Source organism: Theropithecus gelada, chromosome X (genome assembly GCF_003255815.1).
Source record: "Theropithecus gelada isolate Dixy chromosome X, Tgel_1.0, whole genome shotgun sequence".
NCBI lineage: Eukaryota > Metazoa > Chordata > Mammalia > Primates > Cercopithecidae > Theropithecus > Theropithecus gelada.
This window is the reverse complement of record NC_037689.1, coordinates 70232305-70253215: the sequence shown is the minus strand read 5'-3', so window position 1 is coordinate 70253215 and position 20911 is coordinate 70232305. Positions and strand designations below refer to the sequence as shown.

Below are 20911 nucleotides of genomic sequence, written 5' to 3'. Positions count from 1 at the left end.
TAAATTTTCACTTCTTTGTAGACATTTCAAACTGTATATCCCCAGACTATTTTCTCATCCTAACTCTTGTCTATTATCTCCTATATTCAAATAATTTCTAAGCTCCATGAGATCAGAAAAAATGAAAATTTTTAAATTCATTATTAATTTAAATTTAATCCACCATTGGAGCCTTTTCTGTTATTCTGGTAGAGTCATCTGCAAATGAGAAATATAGTACCTAACCTACCCAGTATAACAAATTGTTCTTAGATTCAAATACTAAAAAACGGTGTGAAAGGGTTTTATAAATGGCAAATCATTATACAAATGTAAGACTTTATTACTACTATTACTGCCTTATGCCTTCATTTATATTACTCCTCTTTTTTCTTGCAGTGGGTTTCTCCTTCTTCTCCAGTTGTCTTCTTCAAAGCTCAGTTTTCCCTCAAAACACTGTAACACTTATTTTGCTCTCTATTTGTTGGGTTGATATTAATACTGTGTTCTAATTCTTTCTAACCACTGTAACACTTAGAATATTGTTATGCATGTAGAAGATGATTAACAACTAATTTGTTGACTGATTAACTTAAAAGTTTGGTAATAAGTTGAGAGTTTCTGTTTGGAATTTTATCATATTTAGGAGAATTATCAATCTTTATTTCTATGTTTCATGTATCAATAAATATTCCTTGAGCAAATATTCTGTGTCAGGCACTGTTAAAATCAATGAAGATATAAAAAGCTTGCCTGTTACTTTCAAAGAAGTTAAAATTTTCACCTAGGGAATAAAAATTCTAGCAGCTTTTGTTTTAGTTGTCCTCGCTAAAGAAAGTAGCCTTCTCTGAAAATAGGAACACTCAAAATATTATACAAAACCAAGAAGATTTACATTCTTTTCTCATCTATGTAATTTTCTCAGTTATTATTATGATTGTACATTGTATCTATCTTCTGCTAAAAAGTAAACTGCATGATGATAAAACTCTTTAATTTGTTTACTAATGTATTTGAAATTCCCAAGAAAGTGGGCATTCAATATTTGTTGAAAAAGTGAATGTGGCATTTGTTAGAGGACTACCAAAAAATGAATGAAAGAATTTCTCGGCAGTTGTATGAACACAGTTGGAGCTAGATAATATCAAATTTAAGTATGTTCGGTTCATAAATTTTTCATACCACAAAGGTGAAGTAATATTTCAGCTTGGTTATGAAAGATAAGCAAGATTTTGACAGAGACAATGGAGAAGTTTATATTCAAAAATTAGCAACTAGTTAAAAGCAGAACCAGGCTGTGAAATTATATTATGAGATGCAATATTACAGCATGATGCCTAAGGATGAAACTAACTGAAGGAGAAAAGAGTTTACAGCCAAGAAGCCAGTCAAAGTGGATGGTGGGAGAAAGAGTTGGCAAGTGGCATGATAAGCATGATGACAGGCTAAGGGAAATAAAAGCAACAGAAAATACTGTGATGCCTCTTCACAACAAGTTTTTTTTTAGAGAAATATTATTCATGTTCTTAGCCCACTTTTTAATGAGATTGTTTGTTTTTTTCCTTGTTGATTTGTTTGAATTTGTTGTAGATTCTGGATATTGTTCCTTTGTCAGATATATAGATTATCAAGAATCTTTCCCACTCTGTGGATCGTTTGTTTACTCTGCTAACTGTTCCTTTTGTCATGCAAAAGCTCTGTAGTTTAATTAAGTCCCAGCTATTTGTCTTTGTTTTTATTTCATTTGCTTTTGGGATCTTGTTCATGAAATCCTTGCCTAAGCCCAATGTCTAGAAGGGTATTTCCAATGTTGTCTTCTGGAATGTTTATAGTCTCACAAATAACCACTAAAAAACTTACGCATGTAACCAAACATCACCTGCTCCCCAATAACAGACGGAAATAAAAAATAAAATAAAATAAAATAAAAAACAAACACTAAATTATAAAATAGGTGGGAGGAAGTTCTGGTTTGTCCTATGATATGATAACTTTTTAATGCGTTTTTAAATTGTATGCACTTGGCAAATAATTTTTTTCCTATTTTTTGACTGTGTTACTGTGTTGCTACTTTGCTGTGGCCAAGCATAGAAACTCTTTCATCACCAACTGTGAGATTTGGTGTTTTCTGTTGACCTCAAACTGTCAATAATAAATTCTAATTCCAAACTCTGTCTTTCATAGAAAACGTCTTATTTTCTAGACGTTACTCAAACTCTTTCCTATATGGAAAAAAATTCTACCACCCACTACCATTCTCTGAGCTATCAATCTGATTCCTCACTAAGGCGTTAAGTTTAATTTTGGTTACTCTTTCCATAATAACTATGGTTTAATCAAGGCTTCTAAAGATCTTGAACTCAAAATCTAAATGAATGAATTTTTAATGTTTGAATTTGGGGTAATGTGAAATGCTCTAGAATGTGACATTTCTAGTGCCTTTCCGAAATCGTAATATACAGTTAGAAGTTATTCCACATATATTTAAGGATAAAACAAGCCAACATTTTCTTTCAATTGTTTGGGATTCATAATGGTACAGAAAAAAATGACTGAACTGTGAATCAAGAGTGCTTTGAAAAGACATATTTCTGAAAGTGAAAACAAGATCTGTCTAATAAAAAAATCAAGAAATAGAAATAGATAATTTATACAGGAGTAAATAAATATGAGAGGCAAAATCATGAAAAAATATTGACCATGGTTAGTAATCAGAGCAACCCCAAGATATCATTTTGCACCTAGTAATGTGACTATATATATATATATAAATCTTATGTATATTAACTATATCAATACATAAAATACAATTTTTATATGTATTGTATATGTAAGATATATCTTACAACTGTTGAAGCTTCAGTGACAGCAGTACATTTATTCACTGCTGACTTCAGAAGGGGACCAATATAAACCAGCTTGACATTCCCCTGGGCCTATATGGGAATATGTAGGAAGAGTCATAAATGGTAAAATAACATTTGACTCAACAATCCCACTCCTATAAATATAATAAAAACTTTTCAGAAGAAAATAAAAAGAAAAAACAAACTCTATGCATAAAGAACAGGATTGCAATACTGTCTATAAGAGAAAATCTTTGGTATAAATGTATAATGTATAAAATTATGTATACTTATAAATTAATGTATATATTTGTATAATGTATAAAACTAGAGGGGGGTTAGTAAGATCTGAAACAGATTAGTATGCATTCATTGAAATAATAATGATGGAGCCTAGGAAACTAGAGGGAAAGGTTTATACTATAAGGCTAAGAGAAATAAACAAGAAAAAATACTACAAGATTGCAACTAAACAGAAATCTTCATGTTTGTGGATAAAGAGTATGCGTTAAAATGCAAATTCAAAAATAATTGTGTTAGTGGGTGGAATTTGGGGTGACTACAAGATATTTTAAATGTATTTTCATTTTGTACATTGTATTTTTATTTTTAAAAGTTCTAATCCATTAATGTAGTTGTGAAAGTTTAGACTAATGGTGTAACATTGAGGGGCCTTGGCTCTTGTACAAACATTGATGATTGGACTACCATTCGGTACTTCTCACCCTTCAATGTCCATTAAGATTATTCAGGGAGCTCGTTGAATGTGCATATGGCTAGATTATATCTTCAGAGATTTTGATTTGGTAGGTCTGGGGTGGAGACCAGGGATCTGCATTTTTAATAAGAAATAATAAAATTATATCCAAGTTCCCTTTCAACTATGACATTCTGTGCTTTCATGTGATTCTTAACACACCATAGATGTCTTGATTAATAGACAAATAAAGCCTTCCTTTTTATTTGCATTTTTCTACTTTGTTCCTCAGCCTGAAGCACCGTGGATTCATAAGCTGCTTTAAAGAACAACTGAGCACTTGGTTTCACAGAATGGCCTTACCACAGTAAGCACCAGCTACTCTCAAATGAGCATTTCTACCTCTGTGGAATTGAAATAAAAACAAGTCTTCCATGAGTATCAAGAGCTGCTTTTTTTGCATATAATTTACAGAAGTGATTTATAGACATTTTTTTTTTTATTATTTATCAAATGTCTCAATTATTCAGACCAAAATAATTTAGTGTTTTCCCCCATGTTCTGAAGCTTCAGTCTGGACACTATTTCTGAGTCTGAGTTCAAATGTACTCCCCTTCAACCTCTTACCATATTTCATTAAATTTCTCCTTTACTTAGCATTCAAAATAAAAGTAAATAAAGAATGAAAGGGAGGAAGTACATCTTCCACACCCTTAAGAGAAACAGAGAACTATACCTAGATATTAACCCCTGACAAAAATGTTTTGTTTGGCCAAACTTTCATCATACTCCTGAACCATCTCCTAGGCTTATCTAGTCATTCCCTCTTGTAAAATCAGTTTTAGCAAAAAAGGTGCTAAATCAGTTTAGCAAGAGTCTTACACCCTTAATAACTGATCCTTCAATATATGATCAGGTTTCTTATCCTCCACCATCTTCCAGGTGATTTCTCATCACCCTGGAATCCTGTTAAGTCAGTATAGCCAGAATCCCCCTTTATCCCCGATGTCACTTCTCAGTAATTTTCCATCCACTGACTGGCACCCTCCTCTTTGGCTATAAATTACTATTTGCTCATGCTATATTCAGAGTTGAGCCCAATCTCTCTCCTCCAGTGAAATACCCCATTCCCATGGCCCCTATACCTATCATGATAGCTCCCCTTTGAAGAAAGTCTGCTTACCATCTTCAATGAGTGTCAGTGAATATTTTTTCTTTAATACCTTACCTCCTCTACACACACACACATATAGAATTCTAAACTTAATTATTTACTTTTATTTCTTTTCTCCTTATTTTATTTACTTATTTACTGATAAACTGAAAATGTTCATGAGATAATAACACACATATCTCAATCATTTTACATATTTCTGTGAATATACTTGTCATATTATTTCCTGAGAGCAGGATACCGGTATGGAAGGAAAGAGAGAGAGAAATAGACAGAGAAAAGTATGGAGGTCTCCTTCACTTAACCCAGTCTGCTTTCTGCCTTTTGGTTATAATCTTGACTTCAGTTTTCTCTCAGAAATGACAACATTTCAGATCCAATTCTCAAAGAGGTGTTATTTTTCTAAGCCATTTAATAACTTTACATATGTCTATATGACATATACTTTAAAAAGTTATAAGAAAAGTTTAGAAACCATCTAATTAGCACTCAATACATGATTAAATGATTTGCTGAATATATGACAGTTCTTCAACACAATGGAATGCCTTGTGAATGTGAAAAAGAATAAGAAATCTATGTAGTGACCTGGAAAGTGCTTCAATATAAATTTAAGAGAAAAAAAAATCAATGTGCAAAAGAGAGGATATCCTATGTTATTTATAGTGTTTTTAAAAGAAGGGAAGAGATGACATATAATTGCATTTGCCTATATTTGCATAAAGAGACTCTGGTAGGATAAAAAATAAAAAATTAAAAGTGGTTACCCATAACGGAGGAGTGGTATTTGAAGCAATGACAGGTTAGAGAAACAGATGAAGCTTAGGACTAATACTAATATTCAGCCAGTACACATTAAATGAGCCATAATGGTTGATAAAATACTACAATATTTCTTAATCAGTTGGTAAACGGCAGCTACACTGTTCACCACCCCTTCCCCTTGACACCTTGAATGCTGCCCAGTCTTCTCTCTTGGAACATCAGGAATCCTCCAGGAATCAAAAGCAAGGACATAATTACAAGTATAAAAGACTTATTCAGTGAAGCACTTGCTAAAGGTAAAAGGAGAGCCGAAGTAGGTAAGAAGAGACTGTAGACTGCCATGCAAGCTGGCATCCATGAAAGGAGAAAGGAAACAAAAGAGCCTCAGCTGTATTACAGCTTGGGGAAAATCTCAGCCAGGCCAATGGGGATCCCAGAGCAAAGACTGCTCTTTAGAGGAATCTGTGTTGGGCAGAAATACCCAGACCTTAGTACTCTCACAGTGTTTATCATTGTCTGGGAGAAGTCCAGTGGGAGTGTAGCTGCAGCTTGAATATTGGTGAATCTCAAATGAGCAGAGGTTGTCAGCTGACGCTACTCCTCAGAAAAAATCTCCCCTGAAGTGAGATCTGAGCGGCAATTTCCCTTGACCATCACAGCACAAATCTGTTTCCTTATCCATATTCACTCCTCAAAAGTTCTATGGGCTTCTCCTTATTAGGGAAAACTTAAAAGAGGAAGGGAAGAGGAAAAACTACAGTCCTTATCCTTCCAGTTGATGTTAGGGCCACAGCTGGTTCCGTCTGGTCTCCTACATTGTTCATCTTAAGTTCCTCTCATTCTCCTATGTGTCTTATCTGGTGTTATAATCTGAAACTTCATTTCTGAAGGGTCTGAACCCTTAGTAATTGTAATCTTCTCAGGCTCCATTCACAGTTAAAATTGGGCAAGGGATTCAAAGAGAAGCCCAAATGGATCATGTAGCTTCCACCAATATCTTTTCCTTTCCACATTGCAAAAAGCAACTCTACCTCCCCTCTGCTTATCAGATTGAATTACCCTTCTCAAAATGGTGATTCTTTTCAACATCTGATTTCTAGGTATAAGGAGTCCAAAGGTCCCTAGCAACAGCTGTAACTTGTCCTTCAATGGGACGCTTGTATGTCCCTTGGCAAGCTTTATGTCCCCCTTTTGGGATAAGGACTTATAACTCTGTGGAGCCCAGAGCTGCTGTGACAAGAAGCACATGGGCTCCCAGTGAGTCATTTTGAGAGTCGTGGCAAGTGGAGCCACTCTTGATTCTATCCCTGTTGGCATATGTGTTTTTCCTATTAAGGATAAAACACCATATGGAAATATCTGTTTTAATTCTTATACTGCATCTTACGAACAGCACTCCATCTTGCAGAGCATTGCATCTGACCTAATACTTCACCACTGTGACTTCAGTAGGCCATTCAAGCTCTCGGTGAAGTCGGCTGCTTCTGAATGGTGTAGTATGTAGTATGACCATGTACTTCATGGTCATGGGCCCACTGCCATACCTCCTTTACAGTTTAATACCCTGGTCAGATGCTATGCTTCCTCAAGGCTACCCCTGAGTTTGGCTGTAATGCAAGTGCTGTTCATTTTCAGCTAGAACCCACATACTCAGCTGAAATATTTATAAACCAAGCTCAGGCATTTTTTCCTCCTTCAGATGGCCATAGGTGCAAGCTGAAGAAAGATGCTGGAGCCAGCACAGTAGATGATATGGAGGTCTGTGGTACCTTCTCATGAAGCTTACTTATACCCTCTGGTCCTACTCAGACATGATCCCAGAGTGACCGTATTCCACTTTTGGGTATTTTTACAGCAGCACTGCACTCCTGGTACCAATTTACTGTATTAGTCTGTTCTCACATTGCTAATAAAGACATATCTGAGACCGGGTAATTTATATTAAGGAAAGAGGTTTAATGGACTCACAGTTTCACATGTCCAGGGAAACCTCACAATCATGGGCAAAGACTAAAGAAGAACAAATACAAGTCTTACATGGTGACAAGCAAGAGAGCTTGTGCAGGGGAACTCCCATTTATAAAACCAGCAGATCTCATGAGACTTATTCACTATCACAAGAACAGCATGAGAAGGACCTGCCCCATAATTAAATCACCTTCCACCGGGTCCTTCCCATGACATGTGGGAATTATGGGAGCTACAATTCAAGATGAGATTTGGGTGGGGACACAACCAAACCATATCAACAAATAATGAGCACAGTGTCTGATAGGTAGTTTTTCAATCCTCATTCTCCCCCCACCCTCCACTCTCAAGTAGTCCCCAATGTCTGTTGTTGCCTTCTTTGGGTCCAAATATACTTGATGTTTATCTCCCACTCATAAGTGAGAACATGCAGGATTTAGTTTTCCATTTTCGTTTAACTCACTTATAATAATGGCCTCCAGCACCACTATCTTGCTGCAAAGAACATGATCTCTTTCTTTTGTATGGCTGTGTAGTGTTCCATGGTGTATATTACCACATATTTTATATCCAACCTACAGCTGATGGACATTTAGGTTGATTTCATATCTTTGCTAGTGTGAATAGTGCTGTGATTAATATAGGCATGCATGTGTATTTATGGTAGAATGCTTTATATTCCTATGGGTATATACCCAATAATTGGAATGCTGATTTGAAAGGTAGTTCTGTTTTGAGTTCTTTGAGAAATCACAATACTTTCCACAAAGGCTGAACAAATTTACACTCCCACAAGTAGTATAAAATCATTCCTTTTCTCTGCAACCTCGCCAGCATCTGTTATTTATTGACTTTTTAATGATGGCTATTCTGGCTGGTGTGAGATGTTATCTCTTTGTGGTTGTAATTTGCATTACTCTAATGATTAGTGCTATCGATCATTTATTCATATTTTTGTCAGCTGCATGTATGTCTTCTTTAAAGAAATGTCTGCTCAAGTCTTTTGCCCACTTTTTAATGGGGCTGTTTGTTTTTGCTTGTAAATTTAAGTTCCTTATAGATTCTGGATGTTAGACTTTTGTTGGATGCATAGTTTGCAAATATTTTTTCCGGTTCTGCAGGTTGTCTGTTTACTCTGTTGACAGTGTCTTTTGCTGTGCAAAAGCTCCTTAATTAGGTTACATCTGTCAATTTCTGTTTTGGTTGCAATTGCTCTGATATCTTCATTGGTGAAATCTTTGACTGTTCCTATATTCAAAATTGCATTTACTAGGTTTTCTTTCAGAATTTTTGTACTTTTACATTTTACATGTAAATCTTTAATACATCTTGACTTGATTTTTGTATATGGTGTAGGAAGGAGTTCAGTTTCAATCTTCTACTTGTGGCTAGCCAGTTATCTGAGAACAATTTATTGAATAGGGAGTCCTTTTCCCACTGCTTGTTCTCGTCAACTTTGACAAAGATCAAATGATTGTGGGTGTGTAGGATTATTTCTGGACTCTCAGTTCTGTTCATTGGTCTATTCTTCTGTTTTTATACCAGTACCATGCTGTTTTGGTTACTTAGCCTTGCATGATAGTTTCAAGTCAGGTAATATGATACCTCCAGATTCGTTCTTTTTGTTCAGGATTCCCTTGGCTATTTGAGCTGTTTTTTGGTTCCACATGAATTTTAAAATAGTTTTTTTTTTTTAATTCTCTGAAGAATGTAATAGGTACTTTGATAGGAATAGCATTAAATCTGTAAATGGCTTTGAGCAGTATGGACATTTTAACAATATTGATTCTTCTTATTCATGAATATGAAAAGTTTCTCCATTTGTTTGTGTAATCTCTGATTTCTTTGAGTTGTATTTTGTAATTCTCATTTTACAGATCTTTCCCCTACCTGGTCAGTTGTATTCCTAGGTGTTTTATTCTTTTTATGCCTATTGTGAATGAGAATGCATTCTTGATTTGGCTCTTAGTTTGGATGTTGTTTGCATGTAGGAATGCTACCGATGTTTCTACACTGATTTTTTTCTCTTCAAATATCTTCTTTTTAATGACTTAAACACCAGCTTGGAGACTTACGATTTAAACAGTCTCGTTTCTTTTCTCTGTGCTTTGGAAGGGGTAGGGACTACATTTCCCACCTTGTCTGAGTGAAGTTAAAACCTTGTCTTGTAAATAAATAAATAATTCCCTAACTAACACCACAAAATCCAAACGAGACCTAATTTCCCTCAAGGGGCAGGACGTTTCCAGGTACCCACTGTGGCTGCTCCTCTTGAGGGCCTGGCCATGCCTGCCGTGAAGAGGATGCCACTAGAATGGCTTCCCTTCTCCTATTTGCTGCTCTCCAGAGGGGCGGAGAATCTGTTTCCGCCTGGCGGGGCTGATAGCGTCTCACTCTTAAGAAAAATCTTGCTGGGGCAGGTCCTCCGGCAGCGCCAGCACTTTACCCTGAGTGATGGGAAACTGAGACTTTGTACAAAACTGCGCTGGCACTCACCGTCTTAGGTAGCGGATTTATAGAGTGAATACTGTGCTTGGGCCTTTTTCATGAAGACTTGGATCCCAGTTCTTGGATAAGCTGAAAAAAACGGCTCGGGCCGGCAGTGGATATGCTCACAATGAAATGAGAGGCCGTGTAAGGTTTGCAAGGCGGTGTGGCCTGTAGTTTTAACTCGGAAACTGTGGCGATGCAAACCCAAACCAACTGTGCTACTTCTTGCTGGGTGGCAAACTGTTGTCAGGCTTTATTGTCACTCCTTTGGTGCTTGACCTGATTATTTTGAATCCTGAAACGTTGCTGAGTTATTTATCCAATCAAAAAGCCTTTGGACAGAGACTATGGGGATTTCTAGTTATAGAATCATATCTTCTGCAAACATAAATAATTTATTCTTCTTTTTCTTTTTGGATGCCTTTTATTTATTGTCCTTGGCTGGCTGCTCTTACCAGGACTTCTAGTATTATGTTGAGCTTCTTATATATTCTGGTTATTAATCCCTTGTCAGATGAGTAGTTTGCAAGTATTTTATCCCATTCTGTAGGTTTTCCCATTACTATGTTGTTTGCTTCCTTTGCTGTGTAGGAGCTTTTTAATATGACGTGATTCTCCTCAATTTCCTTCATCAGTGTCCTAGAGTTTTCATTATAGAGATCTTTTACTTTTTGGTTAATTCCTAGGTATTTAATTTTATGTGTGGCTATTGCAAGTGGGGTTACATTTTTATTTCTTTTTCAGCTTGCTGTTTGTTGGCATATAGAACTGCTAGTGATTTATGTATGTTGATTTTGTATCCTGCAATTTTAGTGAATTTATCACTTCTAGTAATTTTTTTTTTTTTGTGGAGTCTTTTTAGGTTTCTCCACATTAAAAAAATATATCATCTGCAAACAAGGATGATTTGACTTTTTCCTTTCCAATTTGGATATCCTTTATTTCTTACTCGTGTCTAATGTTCTGGCAATGACTTACAGTACTATGTTAAATAACAGTAGTAAAAGTGGGTGTCCTTGTGGTTTTCCAGATCTTAGAGGAAATCCTTCCACTTGTTTTCCATTCATGACACTAGAGGTGGGTCTGTCATACATGGCCTTTATTATGTTGAGATATATTCCTTCTATATCCAGTTTTTTGATGGTTTTTGTCATGAAGGGATGTTGAATTTGATTAAATGCTTTATTCAATATCCATTTAAATGATCATATGTTTTTGTTCTTTATTCTCCTGGTGTGATTTATCACATTGATTGATTTGCATATGTGAAACCATCCTTGCATCCCAGTGATAAATCCTATTTCTTCATGATGAATGAAGTTGTTAACGTATTATTGAATTTGGTGTGCTGGTATTGTGTTCAAGATATTTACAACAGTATTCGTTAGACATATTGCCCTCTAGATTTGTGTGTGTGCATGCCTGTCTTTGTATGGCTTTGGTTTCAGATTAATAGTGGCCTCATAGAATGAGTTTGGGAGTATCCCTTTGTCCTCTGTTTTTTTGTAATAGGTTGAGTAGGGTCAGTATTAATTATTTCTTTGGTAGAATTCAGCAGTGAAGCCATTGGGCCCCAGGCTTTTCTTTACAGAGAGACTTTTTGTTATGGTTTCTATTTCATTACTTGTTATTGGTATATTCAGGTTTTGAATTTCTTTCCGGTTCAATCTTGGTAGGTTGTATGTGTCTAGGAATTTTTCCAATTTCTTCAGATTTTCCAATTTATTGGCATATTGTTGCACATAGTGGCCACGAATGCTTCATTGAATTTCTGCAGTGGCAGTTGAAATGTCTCCTTTTTCATCTCTGGTTTTATTTCTTTGACTCTTCTCTCTTTTTTCTTAGTTAGCTTAAAGTTTTTTAAATTTTGTTTAATTTTTCAAAAAAAACCTTTTAGTTTCATTGATGTTTTGTATTTTTTTCATTTCAAATTCATTTATTTTTTCTCTAATCTTTTTTATTTCTTTTCTTCTATCTATTTTAGCTTTGATTTGCTCTTGCTTTCCTAGTTCTTTAAGATGCACCATTAAATATTTTTATTTGAAAATTTTCTTCTTTTTTCATGTAGGCAATTATAGCTATACCCTTATGTCTTAGTACTGCTTTTGCAGTATTCCCTAGGTTTTGGTATGTGGTGCTTCCATTATCATTTTTTTTTTCAAGCAATTTTTCTTCTTAAGTTTTTTCTTGTCTTCTTAAGTTTTTTCATTGACCTACTAGTCTTTCAGGATCATATTGTTTAATTTTTATATGTTTGTTTACTTTCCAAAATTCCTCTTGTAATTGATTTTTAGCTTTATTCCACTGTGGTCAGCAAAGATCAGAGAAGATGCTTGACGTTATTGTAATGTGTTTTAATATTTTAAGACTTGCTCTGTAGCTTAACATATTGTATACCTTTGATAATAATCTATATGCTAAGAAAAAAATGTGTATTCTGCAGCTGTTGGTTAAAATGCTCTTTAAATATTTATTTGATCCATTTGGTCAAGAGGACAGATCAACGTTGATGTTTCTTGTTGATTTTCTGTCTGGAATATGTGTCCAGTGCTAAAAGTGGGGTGTTGAAGTCTCCAGTTATTATTGTATTGGGGCCTATCTCTATCTTTAGCTTTAATAATATTTGCTCCATATTTCTGGTTGCTGTAGTGTTGGGTGCATATATATTTAAAATTGTTATACCCTCTTCCTGAATTGACCCCTTTATCATTAGTGACATTTTTGTCTATCCTTATAGTTTCTGTCTTGAAATCTATTTTCTCTGATATTAATATAGCTATTCCTGTTCTTTTCTGTTTTCCATTGGCATAAAATAGCTTTTTCAATTCCTTTATTTTTAGTTTATGTATGTCTTTATAGGTAAAGTGTGCTTCTTGTGGGCAACAGATTAATGAGTTTTGTATTTTTATCCATTCAGCACTCTATATCTTTTGATTGGAGAGTTCAGACAATTACATTAAATGTTATTGACAAGTAAGGACTTAACTGTTGACTTTTTTTTTTCTTTGTTTTCTGGTTGTTTTGTGGTCCTGTCTTCCATCTTTTTATTCCTTTTTTTATTTCCTTTAGTGAAGGTGATTTTCTCTGGTGATATGATTTAGTTTCTTGCTTTTTATTATTTCTGTATTTATTGTATGTTTTCTGGTTTTAGGGTACCTTGAAGTTTGTAAATACTATCTTAAAATCCATTATTTTAGCCTGATAACAGCTTAACACTGTTTGCATAAACAAATCAACAAAAAAACACAAAGAAAACGAATTAAAACACTACACCTTAAAATCCTCCTCCTGCTTTTCATCTTTTTGTTGTTTCTATTTGTATCTTATTGTACTATGTCTTGAAAAGTTGTAGTTATTATTTTTGATTGGTTAATTATTTAGTGTTTCTACTTTGGACAAAAGTAATTAACACACCACAATTACAGTGTTATAATGTCCTGTGATTTTCTGTGTACTTACTATTACCAGTGAGTTTTGTATCTTCCGGTAATTACTTATTGCTCATTAATGCCCTGTTCTTTCTAATTAAAGTTCTCACATTACAAGTAGGACAGCTCTGGTGTTTAAGAAATCTCTCAGCTTTTGTTTGCCTGAAAAAGTCTTTATTTCACCTTCAGGTTTGAAGAATAGTTTTGCCAGATGTACTATTCTAGGGTCTTTTTTTTCTTCAGCAATTTAAATATGTCATGCCACTCTCTCCTGACCTGTAAGGCTTCCACTGAAAAGTCTTCCACTAGACATTTTGGAGATCCATTGAATGCTATTTGTCTCTTTTCTCTTGCGGATTTTATGATTTTTTTCTTCATTCCTGATCTCTGTAAGTTTGATTATTAAATGCCTTGAGGTACTCTTTGGTTAAATTGGGTTAGTGTTCTATAACCTTCTTGTAGTTGGATATCAATATTTTCCTCTAGATTTTGGAAGTTCTGTGTTCTTATCTCTTGGAATACACTTTCTACACCTATCTTTTTCTCTACCTCCCCTTCAAAGCCAATAATTTTTAACTTTGCTCTTTCAATGATGTTTTCTAGATTCTATATTCTATATGTGTGCCTCAATGTTTTTTTTTTTTTTCTCTTTTGTCTCCTCTGGCTGTGTATTTTCAAATAGCCTTTCTTCCAGCTCACTGTTTCTTTCTTCTACTTGATCAATTATGTTATTAAGAGACTCTGATGCATTTTTCATTATGTCGATTTCAATTTTCAGCTCCAGCATTTCTGCTTGATTCTCTTTAATTATTTTAATCTTTGTTAAATTCATCTGATAGAATTATTAATTCTTTTGTTATCTTGAATTTCTTTGCATTTCCTTAAAACAGCTATTTTAAATTCCCTTCATAAGTGAAGGAGAAATAAAATCCTTTACAGACAAGCAAATGCTGAGAGATTTTGCTACCACTAAACTTTTTGTTTCATTGATTTGTTGTATTCTTTTTCAGTCTCTGTTTCATTTAGTTCTGCTCTGATTTGGTTATTTCTCATCTTCTACTAATTTGGGGTTTGGTTTCTTCTCACTTCTCTAGTTCTTTGAGGTGTGCCATTAGATTGGTAATTTGTAATCTTTCTGCTTTTTTGATGTAGGCATTTAATGCTATAAACTTCCCCTTTAGCACTGCATCTGCTTTATCCCAAAGGTTTTGGTATGTTGTGTTTTCATTGTTATATTTTACCTTTTTTTACTTTTCTTATTTTCTTGAATGACTCAGTGGTCATTCAGGAGCTTGTTGTTTACTTTTCATGTATTTGTATATTTTCCAATGTTTCTCTTGATACTAACTTCTGGTTTTATTCGACTTTGATCTGAGAAGACACATGATTTGATTTCATTTTTTAAAACTTTGTTGATGCTCTTTTGTGCCCTAGCTTATAGTCTATCTTGGAGAATGTTCCAAGCATGGGTCTTCATAAAAGGCCAATAACACAATAAACTATAAGCATAAGACATGAAAAGATCACCTACAAAAATAAAATGTCAACATCCCTATAATGAGTAAACATGTTACCTATGGGAAGAACAAATTAAATTAACAGCAAGACGCAATTTTAAAAAATTATTATTTTAATAAAAATCTTAAGTTTGGCAACAGAACCCATTGGTAAGGCTATGGAAAAGTAGGCACTCTCATACATTGCTGGTGGGCATATAAATTGGCATAACCCCCAAAAAGGGCAATTTGTCACCATACGTTCAAATTACACATGCATTTTTTTTTTCCTTTGGTCCAGCAAAGCTACTTCTGAGATTTTTTCTACAGATATATTCACAGGCAAAATAATAATAGGGACCATTTATTCATTAAAATGTTATCAGAAGAGGTCATAAGCAATTCAAATAACCACCAATAGCCTATTGGCTTAATATTATGGTACACCAAAGTCAATGGAATGCAATGAACTTATAAATAAGAATGAGAAAACTGTTAACATGAAAAAATTAAAGTGCAGAGCAATGTGTATAATTTGATAGTTTTATATCATAAATATAAGGGATCTAGGAATTTGTATTTACAGGTACCTCTATTTGTAAACCAAACTCTAGAAAGAATATATAGGAATCTAATTAGTGTGATTCTATTAATAGAAGTTCTGCAGCGAAACATAAACAATAGGCTGAATATATCATATGTATGTGTGCATTATTTATATGAATATAATATATGTGATTTATTATATTAATTTATATTTATGATTGCTATATATGATATATGAGATTTATATAGAGAGAAACAGAGAGATATGCAGAGAAATTATGATGAGAAATTGGTACACCTGATTATGGAGGCTAAAAATTCCATGATCTGCCGTTTACAAACTACAGACCAAGTCTAAAATCCTCAGAACTAGGGAAGCTAATGATGAAAATCTCAGTTCAAAGTCAGGAGAAGATGAGAGTCCCAGCTCAAGAGGTAAGGCAGAAAGCAAATGGACCAATTCCTTTTTCCTTTGCGCTTTGTACTATTTAATTTCTAAACTGATTGGTTGATGCCCATCCACATTCGGGAGAAAACATTACTGAATTCACCCATTTAAATGCTAATCTCATCCAGAAAAACCCTCAGAAGCACACTCAGAACCACACCCTGGAACCCACTCAAGTTGATACATATAACTGTCACAAGTCTACTTTTTGTCATCTTGGCACCCCTACCCATATTCATAAACCATAATCTCCAAATAAATGTCGTAATTCTTCCTAATATCAAACAACCATCTTGTGTACAACCAAAAATACGCTAACTCGTTCTCCAGAAAGGCGATTTTTACTCTTCCTCTTCATGTAAAATTAATAATACTTGAACCCTATGATATAAAATGAATACCTCTTAATGTTACATGGTGAGACAATAAGAGTGTAAGGAAATAAGAATACATAGATATATACACATGCAAATGTATTCATAGTAAAATAAGCAGGAAAGATTTGTTACAATTAAAGTTTCTTTTAAAGTAACTGGTTGTGTGGTCATTGTTGATATTCATAACTTTTTTAAACTACCCATTCTGTATTTGCTTTGCCTTCATCAAACACCTCAGATGATTAATCAAGTAGCACATCAAAAAGCTTATCCACCACGATCAAGTTGGCTTCATCCCTGGGATGCAAGGCTGGATAAACATATGCAAATCAATAAACATAATCCAGCATATAAACAGAACCAAAGACAAAAACCACATGATTATCTCAATAGATGCAGAAAAGACATTTGACAAATTCAACAGCCCTTCATGCTAAAAACTCTCAATAAATTCAGTATTGATGGAATGTATCTCAAAATAATAAGAGCTATTTATGACAAATCCACAGCCAATATCATACTGAATGGGCAAAAACTGGAAGCATTCCCTTTGAAAACTGACACAAGAGAGAGATGCCCTCTGTACTACGTCTATTCAACATAGTGTTGGAAGTTCTGGCCAGGGAAATCAGGCAAGAGAAAGAAATAAAGGGTATTCAATTAGGAAAAGAGGAAGTCAAATTGTCCCTGTTTGCAGATGACATGATTGTATATTTAGAAAACCCCATCATCTCAGCCCAAAATCTCCTTAAGCTGATAAGCAACTTCAGCAAAGTCTCAGGATACAAAATTAATGTGCAAAAATCACAAGCATTCTTATACACCAGTAACAGACAGAAAGCCAAATCATGAGTGAACACCCATTCACAATTGCTTCAAAGAGAATAAAATACCTAGGAATCCAACTTACAAGGGATGTAAAGGACCTCTTCAAGGAGAACTACAAACCACTGCTCAGTGAAATAAAAGAGGACACAAACAAATGGAAGAACATACCATGCTCATGGATAGGAAGAATCAATATCATGAAAATGGCCATACTGCCCAAGGAAATTTATAGATTCAATGCCATCCCCATTAAGTTACCAATGACTTTCTTCACAGAATTGGATAAAAACTGCTTTAAAGTTCATATGGAACCAAAAAAGAGCCCGCATTGCCAAGACAATCCTAACCTAAAAGAACAAAGTTGGAGGCATCATGCTACCTGACTTCAAACTATACTACAAGGCTACAGTAACCAAAACAGCATGGTACTGGTACCAAAACAGAGATATAGACCAATGGAACAGAACAGAGTCCTCAGAAATAATACCACACATCTACAGCCATCTGATCTTTGACAAACCTCAGAAAAACAAGAAATGGGGAAAGGATTCCCTATTTAATAAATGGTGTTGGGAAAATTGGCTAGCCATAAGTAGAAAGCTGAAACTGGATCCCTTCCTTACTCCTTATATGAAAATTAATTCAAGATGGATTAGAGACTTAAATGTTAGACCTAATACCATAAAAACCCTAGAAGAAAACCTAGGTAATACCATTCAGGACATAGGCATGTACAAGGACTTCATGTCTAAAACACCAAAAGCAATGGCAACAAAAGCCAAAATTGACAAATGGGATCTAATTAAACTAAAGAGTTTCTGCACAGCAAATGAACCTACCATCAAAGTGAACAGGCAACTTACAGAATGGGAGAAAATTTTTGCAATCTACTCATCTGACAAAGGGCTAATATCCAGAACCTACAAAGAACTCAAACTAATTTACAAGAAAAAAAAAACCCATCAAAAAGTAGGCAAAGGATATGAACAGACACTTCTCAAAAGAAGACATTTTAAACAGAGACATGAAAATATGAAAAAATGAAACAACAGACACATGAAAAAATGCTCATCATCACTTGTCATCAGAGAAATGCAAATCAAAACCACAATGAGATACCATCTCACACCAGTTAGGATGGCAATCATTAAAAAGGCAGGAAACAACAGGTGCTGGAGAGGATGTGGAGAAATAGGAACACTTTTACACTGTTGGTGGGATTGTAAACTAGTTCAACCATTGTGGAAAGAAGTTTGGCGATTCCTCAAGGATCTAGAACTAGAAATACCATTTGACCCAGCCATCCCATTACTGGGGATATACCCAAGGGATTATAAGTCATGCTGCTGTAAAGACACATGCACACGTATGTTTACTGCAGCACTATTCACAATAGCAAAGACTTGGAATCAGCCCAAATGTTCATCAGTGACAGACTGGATTAAGAAAATGTGGCACATATACAACCATGAAATAGTATACAGCCATAAAAAAGGATGAGTTCATGTCCTTTGCAGAGACATGGATGCAGCTGGAAACCATCATTCTCAGCAAATTATTGCAAGAACAGAAAACCAAACACCACATGTTCTCACTCATAGGTGGGAATTGAACAATGAGATCACTTGGACACAGGAAGGAGAACATCACACACCAGGTCCTATTGTGGGGAGGGGATAGTGGGGAGGAATAGCATTAGGATACATACCTAATGTAAATGACGAGTTAATGGGTGCAGCACAGCAACGTGGCACATGTATACATATGTAACAAACCTGCATGTTTTCACATGTACTCTAGAACTTAAAGTATAACAAAAAAAAAAAAAAGAAAAAAATTGACAAATGGGATCTAATTAAACTAAAGAGCTTCTGCACAGCAAAAGAAACTACCATCAGAGTCAACAGGCAACCTACAGAATGGGAGAAAATTTTTACAATCTACTCATCTGACAAAGGGCTAATATCCAGAACCTACAAAGAACTCAGACTAATTAACAAGAAAAAAACAAACAACCCCATCAAAAAGTGGGCAAAGGATATGAACAGACACTTCTCAAAAGAAGACATTCATACAGCCAACAGGCACATGAAAAAATGCTGGTCATCACTAGCCATCAGAGAAATGCAAATCAAAACCACAATGTGATACCATCTCACACCAGTTAGAATGGCACTCATTAAAAAGTCAGGAAACAACAGGTGCTGGAGAGGATGTGGAGAAATAGGAACACTTTTACACTGTTGGTGGGATTGTAAACTAGTTCAACCATTGTGGAAGACAGTGTGGCAATTCCTCGAGGATCTAGAACTAGAAATGCTATTTGACCCAGCCATCCCATTACTGGGTATATACCCAAAGGATTATAAATTGTGTTGCTATTAAGACACATGCACATGTATGTTAATTGTGGCACTATTCACAATAACAAAGACTTGGAACCAACCCAAATGTCAATCAATGATAGACTGGATTAAGAAAATGTGGCATATATACACCATGGAATACCATGCAGCCATAAAAAGGATGAGTTCATGTCCTTTGTAGGGACATGGATGCAGCTGGAAACCATCATTCTCAGCAAACTATCACAAGAACAGAAAGCAAAACACCGCATGTTCTCACTCATAGGTGGGAATTGAACAATGAGATCACTTGGACACAGGAAGGGGAATATGACACATCAGTGCCTGTCGTGGGGTGGGGGGAGCGGGGAGGGATAGCATTAGGAGATATACCTAATATAAATGATGAGTTAATAGGTGCAGCACAACAACATGGCACATGTATACATATGTAGCAAAGAACACATGTATCCTAGAACTTAAAGTATATATTTTAAAAAAGCACATTCAAATAGGAATAGAGGTAGTCAAACTATCCCTCTTGGCAGATGACATGATTCTGTATCTAGAAAACATTGTAGTCTCAGCCCAAAAGCTCCTTAAGTTGACAAATAACTTCAGTGTTGTCTTAGGATACAAAATCAACAAACAAATATTAGTAACATTTATATACAACAACACCAGTGAAGCTGAGAACAAAATCAGGAACACAATTCCTTTCACAATTGCCACCAAAAGTTTAAAAAACAAACAAACAAACAAACAAAAAAACTAGGAATACTGCTAAGCAAAGAAATGATCTCTTCCATAAGAACAACAAAACTTTGTTCAAAGAAATCAGACATGACACAAATAAATGGAATAACATTCCATGCTTGTGGATAGGAAGCATCAATATTATTAAAATGGAAGAATCAATATTATTAAAATGGCTACACTTTCCAAAGCAATTTATAGATTCAATGCTATTCCTATCAAATTACCAATGACATCCTTCATGGAACTAGAAAAATCTATTATAAAATTGTTATAAAACCAAAAAAAAATCCTGATTTGCCAAGGCAATTCTCTGCAAACAGAACAAAGCTGGAGGTATCATGCTACTGATCTTCAAACTATACTACAGAGATACAGTAACCAAAACAGTATCGTCCTGGGACAAAAACAGACATATAGACCAATGAAATAGAATACAGAATCCAGAAATAAGGCTGCACACCTACAACCAGCTGATCTTCAACAAAGCTGATGAAAAGAAGCAGTGGGTAAAGGACTCCCTATTCAATAAATGGTGCTGAGACAACTGGCTAGCTGTGCAAAAGATTGAAACTGGGCCTCCACTTTACACCATATAAAAAATTAACTTAGGATGAATTAAAGACTTAAAAATAAAACCCAAAACTATAAAAACCCTAGAAGACAACATAGGAAATACCATTGTGGAAATAAGAATGGGCAAAGATTTCATGACAAAGACACTAAAAACTATTTCAACAAAAGCAGAAATGGACAAATGAGATCTAA

General features: G+C 34.9%; 1 protein-coding gene across 2 annotated transcripts in view; it reads left to right on the top strand.

Moving 5' to 3' along the window:
• CYLC1 (cylicin 1) overlaps positions 1 to 3963 on the top strand; it is a 42342-nt gene extending 38379 nt beyond the window's left edge. For both annotated transcript variants that reach the window (XM_025372790.1, XM_025372789.1), the window contains one exon: positions 3815 to 3963. In XM_025372790.1, coding sequence (XP_025228575.1) covers positions 3815 to 3847 — 33 coding nt within the window. In that variant the 3' untranslated portion in view covers positions 3848 to 3963. The remainder of the gene's footprint in view (positions 1 to 3814) is intronic.
• The last annotated feature ends 16948 nt before the right edge of the window (positions 3964 to 20911 follow it).